General features: G+C 37.6%; 1 protein-coding gene and 1 pseudogene across 1 annotated transcript; one reads left to right on the forward strand and one right to left on the reverse strand.

Annotated features, from left to right (window-relative positions):
* The first annotated feature begins 882 nt into the window (after positions 1–882).
* LOC143533493 (large ribosomal subunit protein uL11 pseudogene) lies at positions 883–1,436 on the forward strand (annotated as a pseudogene).
* A 2,259-nt stretch (positions 1,437–3,695) lies between these two features.
* On the reverse strand, positions 3,696–7,341 carry LOC143533540 (uncharacterized; the record flags this gene model as incomplete). Its single annotated transcript, XM_077028295.1, has 7 exons — positions 3,696–4,148; positions 4,974–5,053; positions 5,135–5,225; positions 5,562–5,646; positions 5,718–6,018; positions 6,551–6,713; positions 6,853–7,341. Coding segments are annotated over 7 exons (1,473 nt in total), but the record flags the coding sequence as incomplete, so codon positions are not given.
* Between the last annotated feature and the right edge of the window lie 14,660 nt (positions 7,342–22,001).

A 22,001-nucleotide genomic window follows, 5' to 3' on the forward strand; every position in this document is an offset into this window, starting at 1 on the left:
ATTTAAGATAGAGGTGTATAAATCGGGTTTTTTTTCTAATACCCAGTTTCGGATATGACCAGGTATTCAAAAATTGTGGCATACTCCTGTGGGGTTTGGGTTCATATATCATCTCCAAAAATCATACCCTATATACAAGAATTCGGGCCGGGTATAGAATCGAGTATTCTAAAACTGGGTACTTGAATACCCTATTTACTTTGGGTTTTTAAGGAGCTGCATTTTTTGGGGTGTTTTCGGGTGTTTTAAGGTATGTTTTAGGTATTTTTGGGTATTGATCAGACATTTGATAAACCCGGTTTTGGGTAATGGAAAATCCCGGTTTCGATTTTTGGGTATTATTGGGTATAAATCATGTCTGGTTCTAGGTACGAGTTTGAGTAATAAAAACCCGGGTATATCGGGTTTAGGTTTAGGGTGTGTTTGGGATTCCTTATTTAAGTCCAAAAGGACTTTATGTGAAAAAGAATTATAAACTTATGACTTTTTGAGTAGGAGTTTGTATAAAAGTGTTTGGATTAAGTTATGTTAATAAGTTGTTTTTTTAAGGAGTGTTTGGGAATATTATACCCTTTAAGTTAATAAGTTAGATAATCATAATTTTTCAAAACCCTCTTATTTTGCCTTGACCATAAGTTAAAAACCATAAGTCCTTATGGTTTGCCAAACACCTCTTACACATTATTAACTTTTTCAAAAAGTTTATAAGTTATAAGTTGATGTAAATAAGGAATCCCAAACACCCCCTTAATTTAAAGATTTAAAGTAATTAAGTGATGGGCCTTCTTCCAAACAAAATAAACCACCATGATGGGCTAAAAGCCCAGGGGCAAACTTTGTAAAACCCTAGCATAAGCTTCTTCATCTCTTCAATCATCTCACACTTTCAGTAAACCCTAGCCTCCAATAACCAACCATGCCTCCAAAGTTCGATCCATCGCAGGTAGTCGAAGTGTACGTCCGAGTCACCGGAGGCGAAGTCGGCGCCGCGAGTTCACTCGCTCCTAAAATCGGCCCACTCGGTCTGTCACCAAAGAAGATCGGAGAAGACATCGCGAAAGAAACCGCCAAGGACTGGAAAGGCTTACGTGTCACCGTCAAGCTCACCGTCCAGAACCGTCAGGCCAAAGTCTCCGTCGTCCCGTCCGCCGCCGCGTTGGTTATTAAAGCGTTGAAGGAGCCGGAGCGTGATAGGAAGAAGGTGAAGAATATTAAGCATAGTGGAAACATATCGCTTGATGACGTCATTGAGATTGCTAAGGTGATGAGAGGTAGGTCTATGGCTAAGGAGTTGCAGGGGACTGTGAAGGAGATATTGGGAACGTGTGTTTCGGTTGGGTGTACGGTCGATGGGAAGGACCCTAAGGATTTGCAGCAGGAGATAGCTGATGGTGATGTTGAGGTTCCGACGGATTGATTGATCGAATCGGTTCGGTCGAGTAAGTTTTATTTTATGTAGGTTTTGAGTTTCCGGTTTTGTCAGGATTGTTATTTGTTTTTGGAGATGTTTGGTTAAGTTACTCGGTTTAATCTCGTTGAATGATGATTTTATTTTTGAATATTTTTAATCGCGTTGAATGTGATTTAGACATTTAGTTGATTGAATTGTTGTGAATTAAGTGTAATTGATTAGTTAGAATACTGAACAATAAGCGGTTTAGAAATTAGAACATTTGCTACAAGTTTAGACCACTTCTAATGTGAGGTGTTCGAATACGTTCTCTTTCTAATGTGAGAACTTGTTTCTACGGCGAGGTTTGTAAGAGATTAAGGAACTTTCAACGTCCATGAAATTTATGTTATTGGTGTGGAGCAGGTTGTGCAAAGTGCAATCGTGGACAGTGGGAAGGAATTGGAGAATTGTCTAACGTGAATAGATTGACTAATCTAGTAGTTTAGATTAGACGTTTCTCTAGTTCCGCTCTTTTTGTCGACGGTTGTCTTTGCAGCCTTGTTTACATCTACACCTCCAACTTTCAAGGATGTGGGTAGTTTTCTCTTCTTTTACACAACTCGTAGTCTGCATCTGTTATCGCATATAAGCTAAATCTATTCTGTTAACATTTCTAGCTAGGTTAGATGTCTGTTTTGTTAATTTTAGCTAGGTTAGACGCTTTTTTCACACCACGGATCAACGTTCATGTAATTATGCAATTCTTTATTCTAAGTAGTGAATGACACTGCATACATTGTGATCATTCTAGTTGCGAATGGTTATAAACAAAGATTACTAGAACTCAAACCTTTGCAGTTACACCTAGTGTTGAGTATGGTTTTGTTACAGTCTAAAATTTGTAGTAGTTGAAGATGCTAGTGCACTCGAGGCACAGGAAAAACGCTAGCTATGAACAAGAAAGACATAATGATAACATAAAAAATTGTGAATTAGGCATTAAAATCAATGCTTCATTCCTCTAATTTGCTTTTCTGGTTTTGCATGTTTCATTCATCTCATCAGTTGACAGGTTCTGTCATTCTATCTTTCCAAAACAAAATAAATTTTTGCATCCAGGCATGTCTGAACTCATGCTTGTTTAAACTGAAAACTTGTTGGAGTTTGCATGAATGTCTGAATCAGTTTTGACTACCTAGATAATTGTTGTTAAGGTTTTTAGATTTTTATAAGCGATTGTTTTGGTTATGCACAGTTTGATTTGTTCGGTTATTGGAAATGATTGTTCAATTAGACGGGAGTGATCCAAACGAATTCTAGTTAGCAAGTTCAATTATACTTTTAAGTCAAGTAAAATGTTAACAACTAGGTGGTTTCCCTTGTGTGTTGTAGTGAGAAACATGTATAATAAGTTTATATACAGAAATATTGGCTTTAGTTAAACAAGAATCTTGTATGTTATATGGAAAATGTTAAAAACAATTCCATTAAATGTATGTTAGTGTCAATGTTAAAAGAATTGCGATATACAACAATGTTAGAACAGTTTCATTTTTTAGTCTTGTGATGCAAACATCTGATCATGTATCTTCTTTTGTCCGCGTCAATATACATTGCATCTTTTGTATGATACAAAAACCATGTTTATTATACATTTCGGATGCTAAAAAGGTATGCACCCATTATAATTGACATAAGTTTGAGTTGTATTACAAATAAATAAAAAAAGGGATACATTGTATTGACAACTAAAATTAAGCGAAGATAAATTCTCTCGACGAATACTGTTATTCATTATTTATAATACAATACAATGTTTAAATGACTGTAATTTGATGATAAAGTTTGGGCACTGATCTTTAAAGTCAGCCGGTTCATTTCATAACACCCATTTGCTAAGTGCTAGACGCAAACGCGACCATTTGTTTGTGTCAAAAGTAGACATACTCTCGAATTATAATAAGTTGAGAATCTCAACGTCACAAACCAACCATGTATAACAGTTGATCACTTGATCTTATGATTTTAAACATCTTCAATATGTTTGGATCATTATCATGAATAAACCCACAAATGCATAACTTCCCTCTTGAATGTATTTAATGATGAAAACGGTCACTACACGAGTTCATGTCACATAACTGTATCAGTTGTATGTACGTGATACCCAGATGAAATGTGAGCACCGAGCACATGAGTGCTGCTTCACGTATGTCATGACTTTTTAGCTTTAACCAATTGAAATAAAGTCTAATATGCAAGTTAAAGCAGATGCATACTATAAATTCATGCATCTCAAGTCGATGCATCTGTTATTAATTTGATTCGAACGAGTATAGATAACAAACACAATACATTAATAAATTAAATTTTGATGAAACTTTTTGATATTTTTCATCAATATACAAATCTAAATGAATTTTGGCACTACATTCTTATCTCAACAAAAGCTGCAGGATCATCGCATTATCATCTTTCCTTGATATCAAACTTACCTACTTCTCTCGGCTTCTGTATCTTCAGTTTCAGTCCTCTGTGGAGGAACATCAAAAGATGGTGAGGATGCAGTTTGGGCCCGTCTTGGTGGCGGCCGTAAAACAATCTGGGAATTCATTTGCTGATCGGACATGTCACTGTCAGGCCACCATCGTCGTTTTAATCTAATAATCTCAACAATAATGGAGCTACCGCACATTGCAACCCCACACCCTGCAAATGTTGCTAGAAGAATCGACAAAACGGGCTGCACATGAACCTGAAAACGCCATTTAAAAGACTGTTACACAGTTAGGGGTGGAATCTTTTGACACAGCCCGAAACACGACCCAAAAACAACACGGAAATAATCAGGTTTTGGGTTGGCCTGTTTACTTAAACGGGTTGACATGTTTAACATATTTATTTAAATGGGTTAACCTGTCAACCTGGTTAGCTAACGGGTGGCAATTTTTGATACAACCCGAACACGTCACGAAAATAATCAGGTTTTGGTTTGCGTGTTTAACTCATTTAGAAACGGTTCGGGTTTGGGTTGATCTGTTTAATTACAAGGGTCGTGTTTGGTTAATATGTTTAATTAAACGGGTCGTGTTCGGTTGACATGTTTAGCTAAGCAGGCCGTGTCCAGTTGACCTATTTAATTAAACGGGCCGTTTTAAGGTTGACTTATTCAAAAAAACGGGTCGTGTTCAGGTTGACTTGTTTAATTTAACTAGTCATGTTCGGGTTGACCTATTTAGTCAAACAAGTCGGCCCACTAACCCGTTCATGACCCATTTTACCGATGTTTTACAACCCACCAACCCGATCAACATGTTATAAAGCTTGATTATTACCCGCCAACCCGTTTGATACGTTTAGAAAAATGGGTTAAACGGGTTGTTTTCAGGTTACACAATTTTAAGTTTGTGCTGGTTAGGATTCATGTAATTTACACTAACAAAAATATGGGTCGTGTTTGGGTTAAATATTTCAACACATTAACCTCTGACACGATTAACACCACTAATTAAAGCATTACACAATGAGTGTGTTTTCATGTGAGTTTGAAAGAAATGGATGAACTTTGTAGGTTGCTTACCACAGAGTAGAAAATATGCGCGAATATAACAACAAACGCGAACTGAATTGATGCATATAGCCACACAAATCTTCTTCCCACTGTAAAGATATCAGAACCTTATAAAAATATGTAATAGAGTGGTGAAGCTAAAATATGAACACCAAAGATTGACTCCTTACCCATGGTTGAAGAGGTCATGGATGAAAGAAGGCCCAAAACACACGAAAATGGAAGAGAGAGCGCGATTGCACTCGTACCCATGTTCCCAACCTTCATACGAAATGTGATTTTGTTAAGATTCTATATTGACTATCATGTAGCTGGCTTGGATCAACTTGTTTATCTTAATGAGTTGAAATGTCGAGTTTGGTTTTGGCTTGTCAAAAGCATGAGCCTAAAGTCTGCTCGTGTATCTTAACGAGCTCGTTTTTCATATAAAACCACTAAGATACTTGAAAACTTGTGAAGACCACTTGTAAATATTAACTTTTTAAAATTTTTAAACAAGCCAACAAGCCAGCTAATGAGCGAGCCACAAGGCAAGCCGACCCTGCCTAGGGCTCGACTCGTTTGAACACAGATGACCAGCTTTCTTAAGAGTCTCACCAGAAGCTGCTCAATGAAACAGAAGTAAGCCAACATGCTAACAATAACAAGAATCGGTACTTCTTGCCACACCCTATAAACATCACTGCACAATTCAAAAAACCAAATTAAAAAAAAAGGTAAAAAGTGGCAATCCGAATAATGTAACTAACTTACCCGTATCCGGTTACTTCCATGGGGCTAGATCTACTTGCACCAACACTTCGGTTTCTAACGCAGCTGTGTATCTTTAAAAGTGTAACGGGCAAGTTCTGCACGTCTTGATGACACACATCACATGTCTTGTTACCTTTGATACTAAACCATTTAACCGCACAGTCTTTATGTGCTAACGCGAGCTCCCCTTTGCAACTGCATTTCATTTTTAGAGTTTCACCGCCTTCGCATAATTCAACCATACATATCCTGCAAACAGCTTCTTCTTCGGGTATGTCTTCACCATCACCTTCTTTGGTATCTAAATAATAATAGACATTTGTTCACATAAATTATATAAATCGTGTTATATATGTAAATATGACTAGAGGTTCAAGATGTACTAATTATTTGATGGGAAAATCATCAAAAGAGGCATATTAACTCATCTTTTTTTTTTAAAGAAACCGGCATAGACTTTTAGCCTTTTAAAAATAGAAATATTTAAAACCAACTAATCACGCAACGCCAAGTAAGTACAACCAGCTAACAAGGCTAGTTTTCAGGTAACACAATAAACCTTGAAAAGTACTACGGGCCCACGAAAACGACCAATCATATCAATGCACATGTAAAAGCTGGCCAAGTTTTAGCCATTCTTTACACATGTATTGATTTAATCGGTTGTTATCACTTTTCAAGGTTAGCCACTTTATTCGTCGGTGCTTATTTGGCGTTGCCTGATTGATTGGCTTTGGATGTGCCTAACTTCTATAGGGCTAAAAGTCAATGTCTGTTTTTGCAAAACGACAGGTCAAAATGTTGATATTCATGATGTTCCCTTATTTAATTACCCGTGTCATGAGTTGGAGAAGGGGTTGGTGTAACGGTATCAGGATCTTTAACTCGTGGAGTTGAAGGAATCACGCGGAAAAAGGAATCCATTCGCTTGATGCTTGTGTCTTCATTTAGGACCGGGACCGAAAGTGATCGGGCTATATGTCCTTGGACTTTAGTCTACACATGAAACAGTTAACATGTTAGTAATGATTACTTATTGTGTCTAAAACCGAATTTTCGGTTTTTGGTTTGATTTGTGTCTAAAACCGAAACCAACCCATGCAGCCTCCTTATTAGTCTATAACATATTACATACCTCCAAATTAAGTGAACCACCCGAGTTTCCAAGTACAGATTCTTGATCCGATTGTGCAATGGGAGTAACCGGCAAAGAAGATGTCCTCTGAGGGGCAAACATTTTAGTAAGTGACCATGATCTCGGGATCGAGGCTGCTGGGATCACATTACCATCATTCCTTTCGGTATCTGGAACCGTATTCCTGTTCATAAAGTTCAGTTTTGGCAGTAAACTTTTCATTAAAGATTTGGTTCTTGTTGAACAGCTAGCAGAAGCTGCTGCATTTGCAGTCATCAACGGCGGGCTTTGGTTTAGATTAAAGTTTACTCTTCTAGGAGTTGGAGTCGGTGTTGAGGCGATCTTGATTTGAACGGATTCTTGAGATGAAGATGGTTGTGATGCTGATGTTCTTGATGGTATTTCAAGAAACAAGTTTTGTTTTTTCCAGTTTTTTGTATTTGATGGTTCAGTGGATATTTCTTGTTCAACCTGAAAATGATGAAGATAAATAATGTGACATTTATATCAAGAAAGTGTTGAAATGATGGGAGTGTGTGTGGCATTGTGTTAAGAACATGATCATGTGATTATTGTGTTTGGATATAATGAAAGTTACTCAGATAAACTAATGTTGAGTATATAAATGTTTAGGGGTTGGTGTAAATTTTTGAATAATAAGAATGTATTTAAATACTCGAAAACCTTAACCCGAGGGGTGTGCATGAAACCAAGATATCTTATCCGTAACCAATATAACCAACATAACCAAACCCAGCCCAAAACCAATGGTTGGTTTTTATGTTTTACCAAACACTGAACTTTTAGTTCGGTTTCGATTTTGTATGTAAAGAAAATTGAAAAACCTAACTGAAACGTAAAAACCGAATTGGCTTTTATAATCAAACCGAACCCTTAAGAACCGAAAAAACTAACTTTGTTATTGAATTTACAGGCTAAAATTAGTATTTTTATTTTAATGTTTATAAAAAGAACAATAAATGGTGTATCCCAAATATTTTGTGGTCAAATGTGTAATACTCCGTTACTCATAATTCAAAAAAGAAAGGACTTTCCGGCCCAATTTTGTTATTCGGTTTATTTTTTGATCCAAAGATTTCAAGCCCAAATGACAAAACTGAAAAAACCGGAACCAAAAACGAACCCACTGAGAAACCAAAACCTTAATCAAACGGTTTTCAAAAGGCCAAGAACTTACTATTTGGTTATTGATTCGGTTTGAGGTCAAAACAACCAATGCACACCCCTAATCAAATCTTTAAACAACAAAACACTATCCTGTACAATTTCATGACTATGATTATTCCATATCATGTAATCATTTTTTAAAAACGCAATATCAAACACCCTCTATAGCTAACGACAAGGAATTCGTTAACTTTAAAACTAATAAGAAACCCCACATGTAAAAACTAGTTTAAATTACAAAAACAGTATACAACTTTTGGTTCTTTTTGAAGATTTGTTTGATATATAAATGCAATCCATATCATTCTGCACTAACATGAGTAAACATCAAATATACCAAAATTTTAAAGTTGTATAAAGTATTCACAAGGATCCATAAGTTGGATCAAAAGTAAGAATACTTTCTCAATGTAAAACAAGAATTAGCCTTTTGTAGTTGCTTTTACTCCCACGTTTTAGGAGCTTTTAACCAAAGATTGTTGATAAAAAGCCGATACCTAATACGCGCATAACAAACCGTTCACATATCTAGCAAAAATCAGTGAATCACCCTTGTTCGACCGAAAAAGGGTTAGGATTGTAACATGTTTTTGATCATTAAAAGTAATGATTTCACTTTCTTTAAAAGTGGAAATCATAAGTTGACATAACATGTTTTGGTTTGGTATATGTTGCAAGTGAAGTGCCAACATAATCTGTGTTGTTTGAAAGCAACTATCATGAGGATACAACTATATAAGTCCTGAAACTTAAGTTGCATACTTAATGATGGAAGTTAGTTATAAAGATTTCAAGATTTATAAAAAAGTAAAGGAAAATTAAGATTTAAGAGAAAGAAAGTGTTTTATGTCCAGAACAACTTTTAGTAAAAGCATCAATTTATTGTTCATGAGAAAATTCTTTTTAAAGAATCTGAAAAACTGAAAAAGTGACATGACCTAAAAAAGGCAACTAGTTCAAAACACATGGCACTGAAATTAAAGTTTGGACCTAACTTAATTGATCTTCCTAAAACTTTAAAACTGTAATAAAAATAAGGTAAACATGTAGGAAAGATAAATTTTGTATTAGTTTTTATGGTCAAGACAAGGTAATTTTAATATTAATTTTTACGGTTTAACGCAAAATTATCGTTGATAAAGTAATTGAAGAGGATTTCCTATCGTGACCGGCCCGGTTAAAAGGTTTTGGTTCTTTATGCAAACTTTAGCTTCAAATCATCAAACAAATATAATATTTGAGCAAAATGCAATGAAATTGAAAATACCCTCATATAGCATCCAAATAACCATATTATGAGCACAAATTTTGTTTATTTCTTATTATAATAACTGATATTAGAAACAAATATACCCACATGATAAAAACTTAAAAAGATTATAACTTTAGCAATATATATCTAGATTATGCATGATTTAGTGATTTGCATAATAAAAAGAAACCAAAATCAATAAGGAAGACAGTGAAAACCAGCCTTGTGAATAGGTATGACAACTTGTTGACTATGTGATGAACTTTAATCATCATGGGCTTCAGCCACAACCATGGTCTTGTTATTATCTTCAGATTTCATGATGATTTGTGATAAAGTTTTGATTTTTATTGGACACTCAGAATCTGAAAGTAAATATATGTTGAAGAAAATTGGTTAAAGAAGAGAGAGAGAGAAGAAGAAGAGTCTTTAATGGCATGAAATCACAGAGATGATGTTTTGGTGTTGGTGTCATTTAAATCCCACAAATAATAATAATAACAGAGGCATGGGGCTACTTCAATACTCACATCCTTCTATGTTATGGCTTTCTTGACACAAGTCAACATCAAACTCTTCCAAAAATATATATATTAATTTTTATATATATAACAAAAGAAATTGTGTCCATCACCAAAATTTTGACAATGATGTCACAATAGCTTAGTTGAGAATTCTGTTGAAGTTACTTTCTTTTACCTAACCAAAAGTTGAAATGGGACTTCTTTGCTCCTGAGTAAGGTGTGTAGAGTAAGCAAGTTCCCTTTATATAATAATGGTTAGTGTTCCAATTATTATTTTTATTTACTCTCAAGTTAAGAAACTAGAACAAACACAATTATCAATTATGTATGATTGACTTAAGTAAATAAACTACAATTCACAGAATAATTTAATAATAAATTAAAAACATTTGAGATTAATTTGGATATTAGTAGACTATAATTATTTTTCTAAAACAACAATTTACACACTTTGTAACTCAATCAATCAATCTAGTTCTAAATTCCATTTTCTTTTGATAACCAAAGGACTTGAACCCTCACCATTCAAAAAGATAAAGACTTTAGTTATATTAGTTTCATGTTTTGCTATTGTATCTTTTAAGAATTGAGACTTGGGTCACTTGGCTATTCAGTGACTTTGACACTAGACGCTTTAGGACTTCTAAGCTTTTATTTCCACTTTTATTAATAGCGATCAATACTTTGTTGCTAGGATCAGGCGATTGCCGTAAAAGAAAAAGCGCCTAAATCTAGCTAAAAGTTCAGTTGATAAACTTCTAGCTCCGTTAGCTATTTTTGAGGTTTATGTCGATCGTTTACCATATATTGTAAAATATTACGATATTACTCAAAACAAATGTCGGTTTAAAGATTCTTACTCGATTGCTCGTGTAGCGAAAACCATGTACTTTATATAGAAAGATTAGTGAATTTTCATTAATATGTATTCTAGGTGATATCTAACCATTTTTTTACTAATGCTCATTTATTATGAAATATTTGTTAATAGAATATCCAAATATAGTAATAGTAATGACAATAAAAACATAATAATAGCTTATAAAAATATATAATTTAGGAAAGAAGTTTTGAGAAAATATAGGTATAATAAGGACACAGAATATACATGAGTGATAAGTGATGGAACTTGGCATGGTGTCATGAAGTTGGTGGGCAAATCATTATTTGGGATTTTGTGAATGATTAAAATTGATGATACTTGACTGTTTCTAAGATAAAGTCAAACAAATTATACCATAACCATATATTGTGAATCTATGATGTGTCATGCACTTGTGTCCTGTATACAGTATATAACCCCAATCACACCATCTCTTATTGCCTTCACCACTCTCCAGTCCACAATATTCACACCATATTTAATTCTATAAAGTAACAAATTCGATTCTCATTTTTATTGCATTAATTATCTTATAAACTGGATCGACAGGCGCGCTGGGATCGGAAAATTTCTTCTCATTGGATCAGTTTGCATGTTAAAGTGATCGAGGTCTATGATATTGTCTTTTCTTATATCTAGAGATGCATGCTATACGCGAGTGTCAACTATAAAAATTAAAAATTAAGTGAGTTATTAAAGTTTTAACATATGAAAAACATTTGCATATAAAATAATAGTGTAGGCTAGTCTCTTAGGCATCAATCAAATCATGAATGAACAGTGGATATTCTTTTAAATGCAAGAATAAAACGTCTTAATGGATAAGTCATGTTTTGATGTTATGCGCACCCTCCCACTAGCAATCCACAAAGTGCATCAATGTCAACTATATAACATTATTCAACACACACCACACAAGACGCTTGCAACGAGTACTTCAATTCACCTTATGTTTTACCAATAATATACCTGTTTTAGTATCATTGTTAGATTATTAAAATTAAATTTTAGGATGTTAGGTTTTGTGTTTTTAATCTGATTTGCGTAGCTCTCTAAATTATGTGTATTTCATTTTCAGATAAAAGTATTTCGTGGGTACACGAAATCAATAATTGAATGAGACAGAAAGCGTATTGCAAAAAACGAGATGTTCTTCCATGTCATTTTAATCATGAAATAAGACACGATGATTTCTTTATATAGCATCACAATGCTTCATTTGGTCTTTAGCAAGAGGTTATAACTGTTTTACAATTATCATTCGATATGAATACCATCAGTAGTAACTTTTTTGCAACCAATGTTCAGTAACCTGTTGCTATCGACATTCGTTACTATCGAGCATCGGTAACTATGTTGCTACTTGCTATCGATTAGTTTCAATGCAACTTTTAGAGATCATTTTCCATGAAACTTTTGCTATTTATGTCGTTCTGATACGTTTCAATTAAACATCTTAAGGTAATCTAGAACCAAACCTGCCCTATAACAAAATAAACCTTTGCACCCAAGTGAGGTCGTTGCTTCTTGGGCCCCACTTGGGCAACTTCCTGATTGCTTGCTAGAGCCGAACCCTTAGGACCCCATATGGTTTTGGGTCTCACCCTTACAAATACATGTTCTTTAGTACCAAAGCATAGCAGTATTGTACTTGACACATCCTAACTCGTAGGGATGAGCGTTTTTTTTACGAATACCGGTACTTATCGAACACAACATTACTGATACCGACATTCATCTTACACGTTTTTGGTATCATTACCCTTTAGTTTCTCAATTGTACCAATCGATACTCGTGCTGAGCTGAAAAATTAGATACAGTTGTCAATATTTACCCTTATTGCCTTCTCAACCCGTCCCCTATAGTTATGTGAGGGGAATTTGCAAATTATATGGTGGAGTTGTGACTGGTTGTGAGTGAAAATTAGAAGGTAGAGAGAGAAGTGCAGTGATTTTTAATATTTGTTGAATTGTTTATGAGTAAAAGAGAGAAAATTAAAATAAAAAAAGTTAAATAAATGTTATTTAATTGAAGATGAAAACGAAATTTAAAAGTTTTTAGTGTAATTATAGAAATAGTTGTTGAAAATGATACGGTATCTATTTGGTCTTCAAGTACACTTCTGTTACTTAAAATAACGTGATGATATTAAAATAAAAAAATTGACAACAAAACTAACAAAACTAATATAAAACTAATATAATTGTTGATTGATGATATTTCAAATTACGGTCCTTATTGAATGGTTGTTCTTTTTTTTTTCTTCGATTGGAATGTTAAATAATAATAAATAGGAAAATCATTAAATACAGAATGCATCATTTCTTATATATTAAATAACATTATCACCGTTATATTGTTTATATTATCGTTTTGCAATCAAAAATTTGTCACTAGTGGGATCCCTCCTTTCAGTTGGATGCATGGGTCATATAGGGGGGAGTAAATATTAAATACATCCAACCTACGATTCATATTTGGCTCTTGTTTTTGTTGCAATCCAATAATTTATCTAAAAATATAATAATATATTATTATTTTTCTCTTTTCTTTATTTTGCACTCTCTCAAATAATTAAAATATTAATTAAAATAATAAGACAAGATTATAAAATGAATGATCAGGTGAGAAATAAGAACATTCTCGTCTCATTACTAATAATATCAAAATAAAAGTGTTTCGTTTTGTTTAAATTTGAAATTCGTCATGAAGGTAATTTTAGCGTAATCAAATTATTTGGGTAATTGGCTTTACTTAAATCAAATGAGAAATAAGATTGTAGATTAGTTAGGATTTGTGAAGTATACATTCATTCAATAATGAACTTATTTCATGCATACACCAATGTACCCAAGAGATCAACGGGGGCAATGCCCCCACTGGCAAGGGTTCCTAGGGGCGTGTGGATTCGGGGACAATACATCATGCACCTATTACATTAAAGATGTTTCATTAGAAACACATTGGGTTCACATGAATGGCTAAATAAAAGTTATGTGGAAGAATAATGGTGATTGGCAATAGCAACGGAAGCTGAGATCAGTGGAAACTAATAATCAGTGCCACTGATCTCGTGCGGTTAGAGAGGGGTGTGTAGATGGCCTGGGACGATGTGAGGAACTATATTCTTGAGTGTTGGTTGTAGTGGTTGGTGGTACCTCATTTATGGTGCTCGACTCATAAATGTGACGAGAAATAGGTGAGGACCAAACGAGACATTAATAAGATGGCGTATAATTGTGACATAGACGGTGTAAGGAGCGAGCTTGTGTGGAGGGGAAGTATAATAAGACTAAAAACATCCAAATGTCGAAAACGAGTGGTCATCCATGCCGTTTTATTGAACATTATATCGAAGGGTATGGTATTTGATGTGGAGGGAATAATGTTAAGCGAGTGGTCATATGCACTAGCCACATTGTTAATAAGTTATGGCTTGCCATTATGGTGATAGGTAAGGGGGAAAGAGAACGAAAATTGCATTTCATTGGTGGCAATGTCATGTATGACATCAAATTTCACATGATGATCACATTGCAAAGAATTTATCTCACACTTAAATCAAGTATTGACATAGATATGGAAATTTGAGGATCTAGAGAGATTATCGAATTTTACGTTAAGAGGATAAATTTAAAGCGAGAGAAGTTACAGGTGTAAAAATCTAGTATAACGGAAGTTTGAACATTTGATATGAAAATAAAACAAGTTTTGTGCTATCATATCTAACATTTTTAATAGAGGTGTCAATGGGAGTGGGTTGGGTTGGATTTGGGTGATGGGTCAGGATGAGTATGTGTCAGGATGGATATTTAAAATAGAGGGTTAGGATGGATATGGGTCAAGATTGGTAAAACTAAACCATCTTGACCCAAATGAAGGTTGACATACAAAGGATTTTAAAAACCCTTCAAAAAATATTCAAAAAAACTATTAAAAAAATAATAACTCAATATATAAATAAAAAACGCAAAATGTAAAATAACTAAAATGTTTCCCCCCATCATCCTCGTTCATTAAAAAAAAAAAAAAAAAAACTGTTTCGTACCGTTTTAGGTTCAAGTTTTTCGGGGTTTTTTTCGGTGTGGTTTTGTTTTTTCATTTCGGTCGGTTTTGGTATCTGTTCGGTTTCAGTGATTTCAGTTTCAATTTCTCGGTTTTTTCGGTTTCAGTGTTGTTTTCTTTTAGTCAGTTTTTTCGGTTTCATTTCGTTTTTCTTGTTTCGTTTCAATTCATTTGTTTTATTTTGGTCGGCTACGTTTCAGTTTTTTTGTTTCGTTTTGGTAAGCTTTTTGATTGCATTTCGCTTTTTTTTGTTTCGTTTTGGTCAGTTTTTCTATTTCGGTTCAGTTTCGTTTCAGTTTTTTTGTTTCGTTTGGTCGGTTCGGTGTTTTTGATTCGTTTTGGTCTGGTTTTTAAACTGCATTTAGTTTTTTTAAGTTTCCTTTTGGTTAGTTTTTCAGTTTCAATTCGGTTTTTGTGTGTTGTTTCGGTCATTTTTCTATTTCGGTTCAGTTTCGTTTTTGTTTTTTTGTTTCGCTTTGGTCGGTTCATTGTTTTTGTTTTGTTTTGGTCAGTTTTTCAGTTGCATTTCGCTTTTTTTGTTTCGTTTTGATCGTTTTTCTATTTCGGTTAAGTTTCGTTTTGTTTTTTTTTTGTTTTGTTTCGGCCGATTCGGTGTTTTTGTTTTGTATTGATTTAAGCTTTTGAGTTGCATTTCGCTTTTTTTGTTTCGTTTAGGTCAGCTTTTCGGTTTCATATCGTTTTTTTGTTTCGTTTTGGTCGTTTCTCTATTTCAATTCCGTTTCGTTTCGGTTTTTTTGTTTCGTTTTGGTCGGTTCGGTGTTTTTGTTTTGTTTTGGTCCGCTTTTCAGTTGCATTTCACTTTTTTTTGTTTCGTTTTGGTCAACTTTTTGGTTTCATATCGGTTTTTTTGTTTCGTTTTGGTCGTTTTTCTATTTCGATTCAGTTTTGTTTCGGTTTAGTCGATTCGGTGTTTTTGTTTAGTTTTGGTTAGCTTTTCGGTTGCATTTCGCTTTTTTTTTGTTTCGTTTTGATCAGTTTTTCGGTTTCAATCTCGTTTTTTTGTTTCGTTTTGGTCGTTTTTCTATTTTGGTTCAGTTTCGTTTTTGTTTTGTTTTAGTCGGTTCGGGGTTTTTGTTTCTTTTTTATCGTTTTTTGGGTTTCGGATGAGTTTTGTTTCGCACGTGATAGTTTGGGTATTTTGAAATAGATAAATTTTAGATAACTTGGATATTTTGTTTTGACCCATTTTAACCTATAAATGAAACTCACTTGTATATTTCCAACCCATCCTGACCCACTTGAAGAATTTTTATGATCCATCCTAACCCATTTTACTTTTAAAGTTTATTCATCTTGACCCAAAACAATCCATTTGGGTTGGGTTTGCCACCCTTAATTTTTAATATACAAATTATGTTTAGGTTAATATATTTAATCAAACAAGTCAAGTCATGCTTGAGTTGACATGTTCAACTAAAAATGTTGGCGCCAATCTGTTTAATCAATCAGTTCAAACCCTAACCCGTTTAAGAGACTTTTACAACATAAGAGTTGTTCATGTTTGTTTTTAATTGATTTTCGCTTAGTTCTTTTTGTTTATGTTTGTTCATCCATTTTTAGTTATGTTCGTTTATAATGTTCATTGTTCACAATCAAATATAAACAATCACGAAAACGTTCATTTTCTTAGCAAACGAACACGACCAAGAAAACACAATCCATTTAATTATTTACGTCCGAGCGCTTGTTAAATTAAGTAAAACAAACATGACCATGCCTCATTCGTGTTCGTTTACAGACCTAGCTAGTTGTAATAATGGTATTAAGGCTTTTAACCGTGACAGTAGGCTTCTTAACAGTGATCCGAGTATGTCATCATTGGATCTGAGCCAAAACTTTTCAACTAGGCTGAATGGGTGACGGTGACAACACTCACAACTAGTCGGCTAAAACGACCTCAAACAGCGAGGTCTAACTAACCCAACAAAAAGTTTTCAACTACACATTATCTCAACCTGTACGATCGATAGTTAACACAATACAAACTCTTGTAACCAAACTCCCAAACAAACTCTTACTATACAAAAAACTAAAAAAAGGGTTTTGGTCAATATTAGGAAGAGGACTCTGTTATATTCCCATCAGACATTTGCTCCGTGAAGAGGTAGGTCCCAGCAGAGCCCAGTTGGACCCGCAAGACTCACCTTAAACAGGGACGTCTGCGCAGAAACCAACTGGATCCGCAGGACCAACCATGCTCAGAGACGTGACGTCCTTACGCGCAGTACGCAAGCTGGTCCCGCAGGAAATGCCTCCCAATGGTGAAGGACTCCGCCTGTCCCCGCAGCCTCGGATACAAGCCATTAGGGAAGGCCACCCGCGCAGCAAGGCTACACGCACAAGGCACTTAGCTCTCATTCAGTGTCACCTGAAGGAATGAGCGAAGCCGGGAACAATCCCGCACAAGGGCGGGAGGGGGAATACTCCCGCCCAAATAAGCCAGTCCGTACGATACGGGAAGATCTTCTGTACTGTACCTGACGAGGTATGGGAAAAAGATCTGACTAAAGATACGACAGCTTATGGACAACAGTATGGCGAGCAGCATGCTCCTACACTGTATGTCACTATTAGCCGCTGCCTACTCACCAACTCTTGTCATACCACGTGCGTAGCCGGCAGTTGGTGGAAAAGGAATAGTATACAGTAGGCCTGGTCTCTATCAGCCGCTACCTACCCACCAACTACCAGCAGGGCACGTGCGTAGGCTACTGTTGGTGGAACAGGAACACTGTTGCAGCCGGCCATACCTCCTTGGAAACCTACCTTCGGCTATAAATACCCCAAATGGTATGACCATCTTATCGGATCATATTATCATCATATCATATCTTATATCATCATATTATACCTGATATCTGCTCTAGCAATCTCTTAATATACTTTTATATTTAAAGAGCAATCTAGTCTGATTCTCACGCCGGAGGGTGGTCACAAGGAGGAACCCCCCCCCTTCTCAGTGACGAGCTCACGGTGTCTGTTTTGCAGGTTATCAGAAGAACCATCTTCTCAGGGTCTAACCCCTCGTGGGAAACATCTCTCTAACCCCCAGGTTACCAGTAATCTGCCCGGGGTCCGGTTAGTGTTTCTTCATTGGCGCCATCCGTGCATAAAGCTAGAACTACATTTTTCTCCAGTTTTTTCAAACTTCCACAAAGATGGTTAGAGAAATTCCGGTAACCACAACCCCAGCTACTGGGGGGAATACCGGCAACACAGCTTTTACAAACACTACCCCGGTTACCCAAGCCGGGGCAAGTGAAGTAAATTTTACGAACACTACCCCAGTTACTCATGCTGGGGCAAGTGCAGTAAATGATCGCCTACTGGGATTCACTGATACCCAGGTTGAGAAACGAAGACTCCCCCGCCAAACTCTCGATGAAGTTAAGGCATGGGCGGAGGCACGACAAAAGGAATTCCAGGCTGAGTTGGACGAACGCTTGCGTTCCGTACAACAGGCCGACGAATTCGAATACTGGGAGGATGACTCGGAGGAATCCGACTCCGACGCGAACCCTCGCCATAGGGCAAAAGGGAAGCGTAAGGAAATGGAATCCCAACCGAAAAGGCATTTTGGACAAGCCTTCAAACCAAAAAGCACAGGTGGAAGTCCACGAGACTTCTCCAAAACGTTCAGACCAAACGTTGCAAATGCAGGAACGTCCAAATTTGCAAGGGACATTGCGGAAGCAATCGCCCCAAAGAGTGCCAAACAAATGCCTAACATAGGCACATATGACGGTATATCTGATCCAGATGATCATTTGAACAGGTTCATAGCGGGGGCAACCGTCAGCAATTGGACGGAACCCACGTGGTGTTACATGTTCCAAATGACGCTTGTTGGGGCTGCTAGAGCTTGGTTTGATCGTCTACCGGTCAACCACATCTACGACTGGGCAGACTTCCAGCAGAAGTTTAGCCAACACTTCAGCCAGCAACGGAAGTATACCGAGGAGCAATGGACAATCCTCAAATGCATACGAGAGGAAGATGAATCTCTGCCAAACTTCATCACTCGCTTCAACTCAAAGAAGCTAAGTTTGGGCAATATCAGCGAAGATCTTGTTCGCGCTGCCTTCATCCAGGGCGCGCATGACCCAGAGCTCATCCGCACCCTAACGGGTAAAGATGGCATGCCATCCACATGGGATGCCATCATGACAGCAGCAAAACGCTACGCGGAAACGGAGAAGCAACTGGGTAGAGATCTCCCACAGAGCACAAACCTCTACACTCAGAAGACGAGATAAGACAACGTCCTCACCGCCCGATTAAATAAAAAGCGGAAGCTAGGCATTTGGCAGTCAAGGGTAAACTTTGACACCTCATCCGGCTTGCAACATCGATTGGGCGGAAGGGATAATGTACAGCCGCACCGGAACTCCAGATGGACGCCACTCACCAAAAGCGTCACTGAGATATTCGCCACTGAGGAGCTCCCGTGGCCAAAGCCTCCAATAATCCGACATCGTCACGATGCTGATTGGAGCAAATACTGTGACTTTCACAAGACAAAAGGCCACAACACTGAAGAATGCATAGACGTAAAAGACATGGTCGAAGCATTTGTCAGAGATGGGACGCTCGCGCACCTCGTGTCGCAATAAAGGCTGAGCAGGCGGGTGCGTGTAGAACCCCAGCTGGGGAAAACACGAATAAAAATTCCAGCTTCAATGTCGAGACTACATGCTGCGTAAAGAACGAGATCCCGAACCAGGTGCGTATCGGCTCGATGGCACTCCCATCCCAACAACATGGAAGGGAGCTCATTTACACAGTTTGCATGTAAATCAATTCCAATTTGTAAAAAAAAGGCCAAGAGCCACTTCTAATGGAAATGATTCTCTTTAGAACATCGAAGCTGATGATTTTACATTTATACTTTTCTGAACACTAATATGCCGGCTTTCACCGCATAATTACGTGAAGAATCGTGACATGGGGAAGACGGCAAAAGACCGCATAAACCCAAAAAGGACAAAACCTTTACGCAGGTCAGTTGAAGGGGAAAAGTTCAGCACCCAAAAATGAAAGTGCCGGTCTATCCGCACGAATCATAATGAGGAAACTGAACAATAACCTATCAACAACCGCGCGTCGAACGGTTAAACTATGCAACACTGGTGACGGCATTCACATTACGTGAAGTCGTTGCGTGGGAAGGCGGTCCTACCCGCACAAACCCAATAACGTGACAAACCTTCACGCAGGTCAGTTGAAGGGGAAGAGTTCAATTATCCCACTAAATGAAAGTGCCGGTCTATCCGCATGAATCATGAAAGGAAACTGAACACTAACCAATTGACAACCGCGCGTCGAACGGTCCAAAACAAAATTCTTAAAAGGATGAGGAAAACCTACACGCAGGTCAGATAAGGGTAAAGTTTTGCCATCCTACTAAGTGCAAGTGACGGTTCTACCCGCACAATCACGAAAGAGGAAGCAAAACTTCACACCTATTATCAACCACGTTCAAAGGTTAACTTATCCTCAAAGGATGAGGAAGACCTACACGCAGGTCAGATAAGGGTAAAGTTTTGCCATCCTACTAAGTGCAAGTGACGGTTCTACCCGCACAATCACGAAAGAGGAAGCAAAACTTCACACCTATTATCAACCACGTTCAAAGGTTAACTTATCCTCAAAAGATGAGGAAAACCTACACGCAGGTCAGATGAAGGTTAAAGTTTAGCCATCCTACTAAGTGCAAGTGACGGTTCTACCCGCACAATCACGAAAGAGGAAGCAAAACTTTAACCCATTATCAACCACGTTCAACAGGTTAACTTATTCTACACTTGGAAAATTGCTAATTTAAACTAAGTATGCAAGTCATAAGTTTATAAAGCAAGAAACCCAAAGAATGAAATAACAATCTTATACGCAAAAAGATTAATATTTCACAAACGAATTATTACAAGAATGGCCGGGTAACTACCCGCCTACGAAAAGAAAATAAATACATCTGTACAAGACTATCCTAGCAATGGGAAGGGATCTTCAGGATCAAGCTTCAGGGCCGCTTCCACTTGGACCCGCTCCATCAGAAGAACAGGGCAGTTCGAGGAAAGCTTTAAGGATAGCTAACCCATCATCAGCAGCAGCTACTTGGTTCACCTTCTCCACCACTGGATGCGGGAAGGCGGCGTATTGATTTACTGCTTGGTCATATATGGCTTCAGTATCAACATTATACAAAGGGAAGTTGGAAGGCGGGAAGCCTTTCTCAACGAACCCTAGACCAAGCAGGAAGCCGGCCCGTTCCCCATCCTCGTGAGAAGCGTTGAGGGCTGCGCTCATAGCATCGTCGTAGGATGTCTCTGAGAAGACCCGATGCACAACCTACAAAAAAGAAAATATACAAGTGTCAAACACCTTTTCTATGTACAAAGGAAAGCGTGAAGACGTAAAGCTAAACATACCTGAGGCAACGCTTCTCGAAGAAGCCATTCCTTGGCAACCAGAGCTTCTTGGAGGGCGGCTTGAGCTTGGGTGCGGGCGCGTTCGGCTTCGCTTTTGTTAAGGTTGGCAAGTAGAACTTCCTTTGCAGCAGCCTCTTCAACGCCCTTAAGCTTCCGCTCGGTGTGATCAAGCACGCCCCTCTGGTCCAGGAACTCTTGGAGCTTCTTGGCATCTTCCATCGCCAAGGCATCATGAGCACGTTGGAGAGCCTCCAATTTGGCCTTGAGCTCCTCGTTCTCCACGCGTAAAGGCTCAGGAACGGCTTCAGCCTTGGTGGCCCTCTCGGTTGCGTTCCTCGCAGTCTCCTTAGCCAGCCGAAGCTGTTCGTTAACAGCTTGGGCAGCCTTGGAGCGGGCCTCGAGTCGCGCTTGAACCTCAACCTCGAGGGCCTTGAAGGCCTTCTCCTTCTCCGCAGCAGCTGCGTCCAACTTTTGGTTCTCCTCCCGAAGAGCCCGCGCTTGAGATACTTCCTTGGCGCGAGCTGCTTTTAACTTGTCGTTTTCACGACAAAGCAGCTCGACGCGCGGCTGCATCCGGGCCTGGAGAACCCGAAGCTCATTGGTTAGCCTACCCTCCTGGTAGCTAGCCATGGCTTCCCCCAACGCACCATGGGGAGCAGCGTGGCGAGCCCATTCCACACACTCCACAGGGGTACGAAGGGTTGTTCCTCGGCGTATGTTCCATCGCGGAACATACACTTCATTGGAATCCGACACTGCAAAAAACAAAAAAGCAGTTAGGAAAAGA

The sequence above is a fragment of the Bidens hawaiensis genome, unplaced genomic scaffold, assembly GCF_021521415.1.
Source record: "Bidens hawaiensis isolate Kalapana, Puna unplaced genomic scaffold, B.hawaiensis_p1.1 tig00009774_1, whole genome shotgun sequence".
In the NCBI taxonomy this organism is placed as follows: Eukaryota; Viridiplantae; Streptophyta; class Magnoliopsida; order Asterales; family Asteraceae; genus Bidens; species Bidens hawaiensis.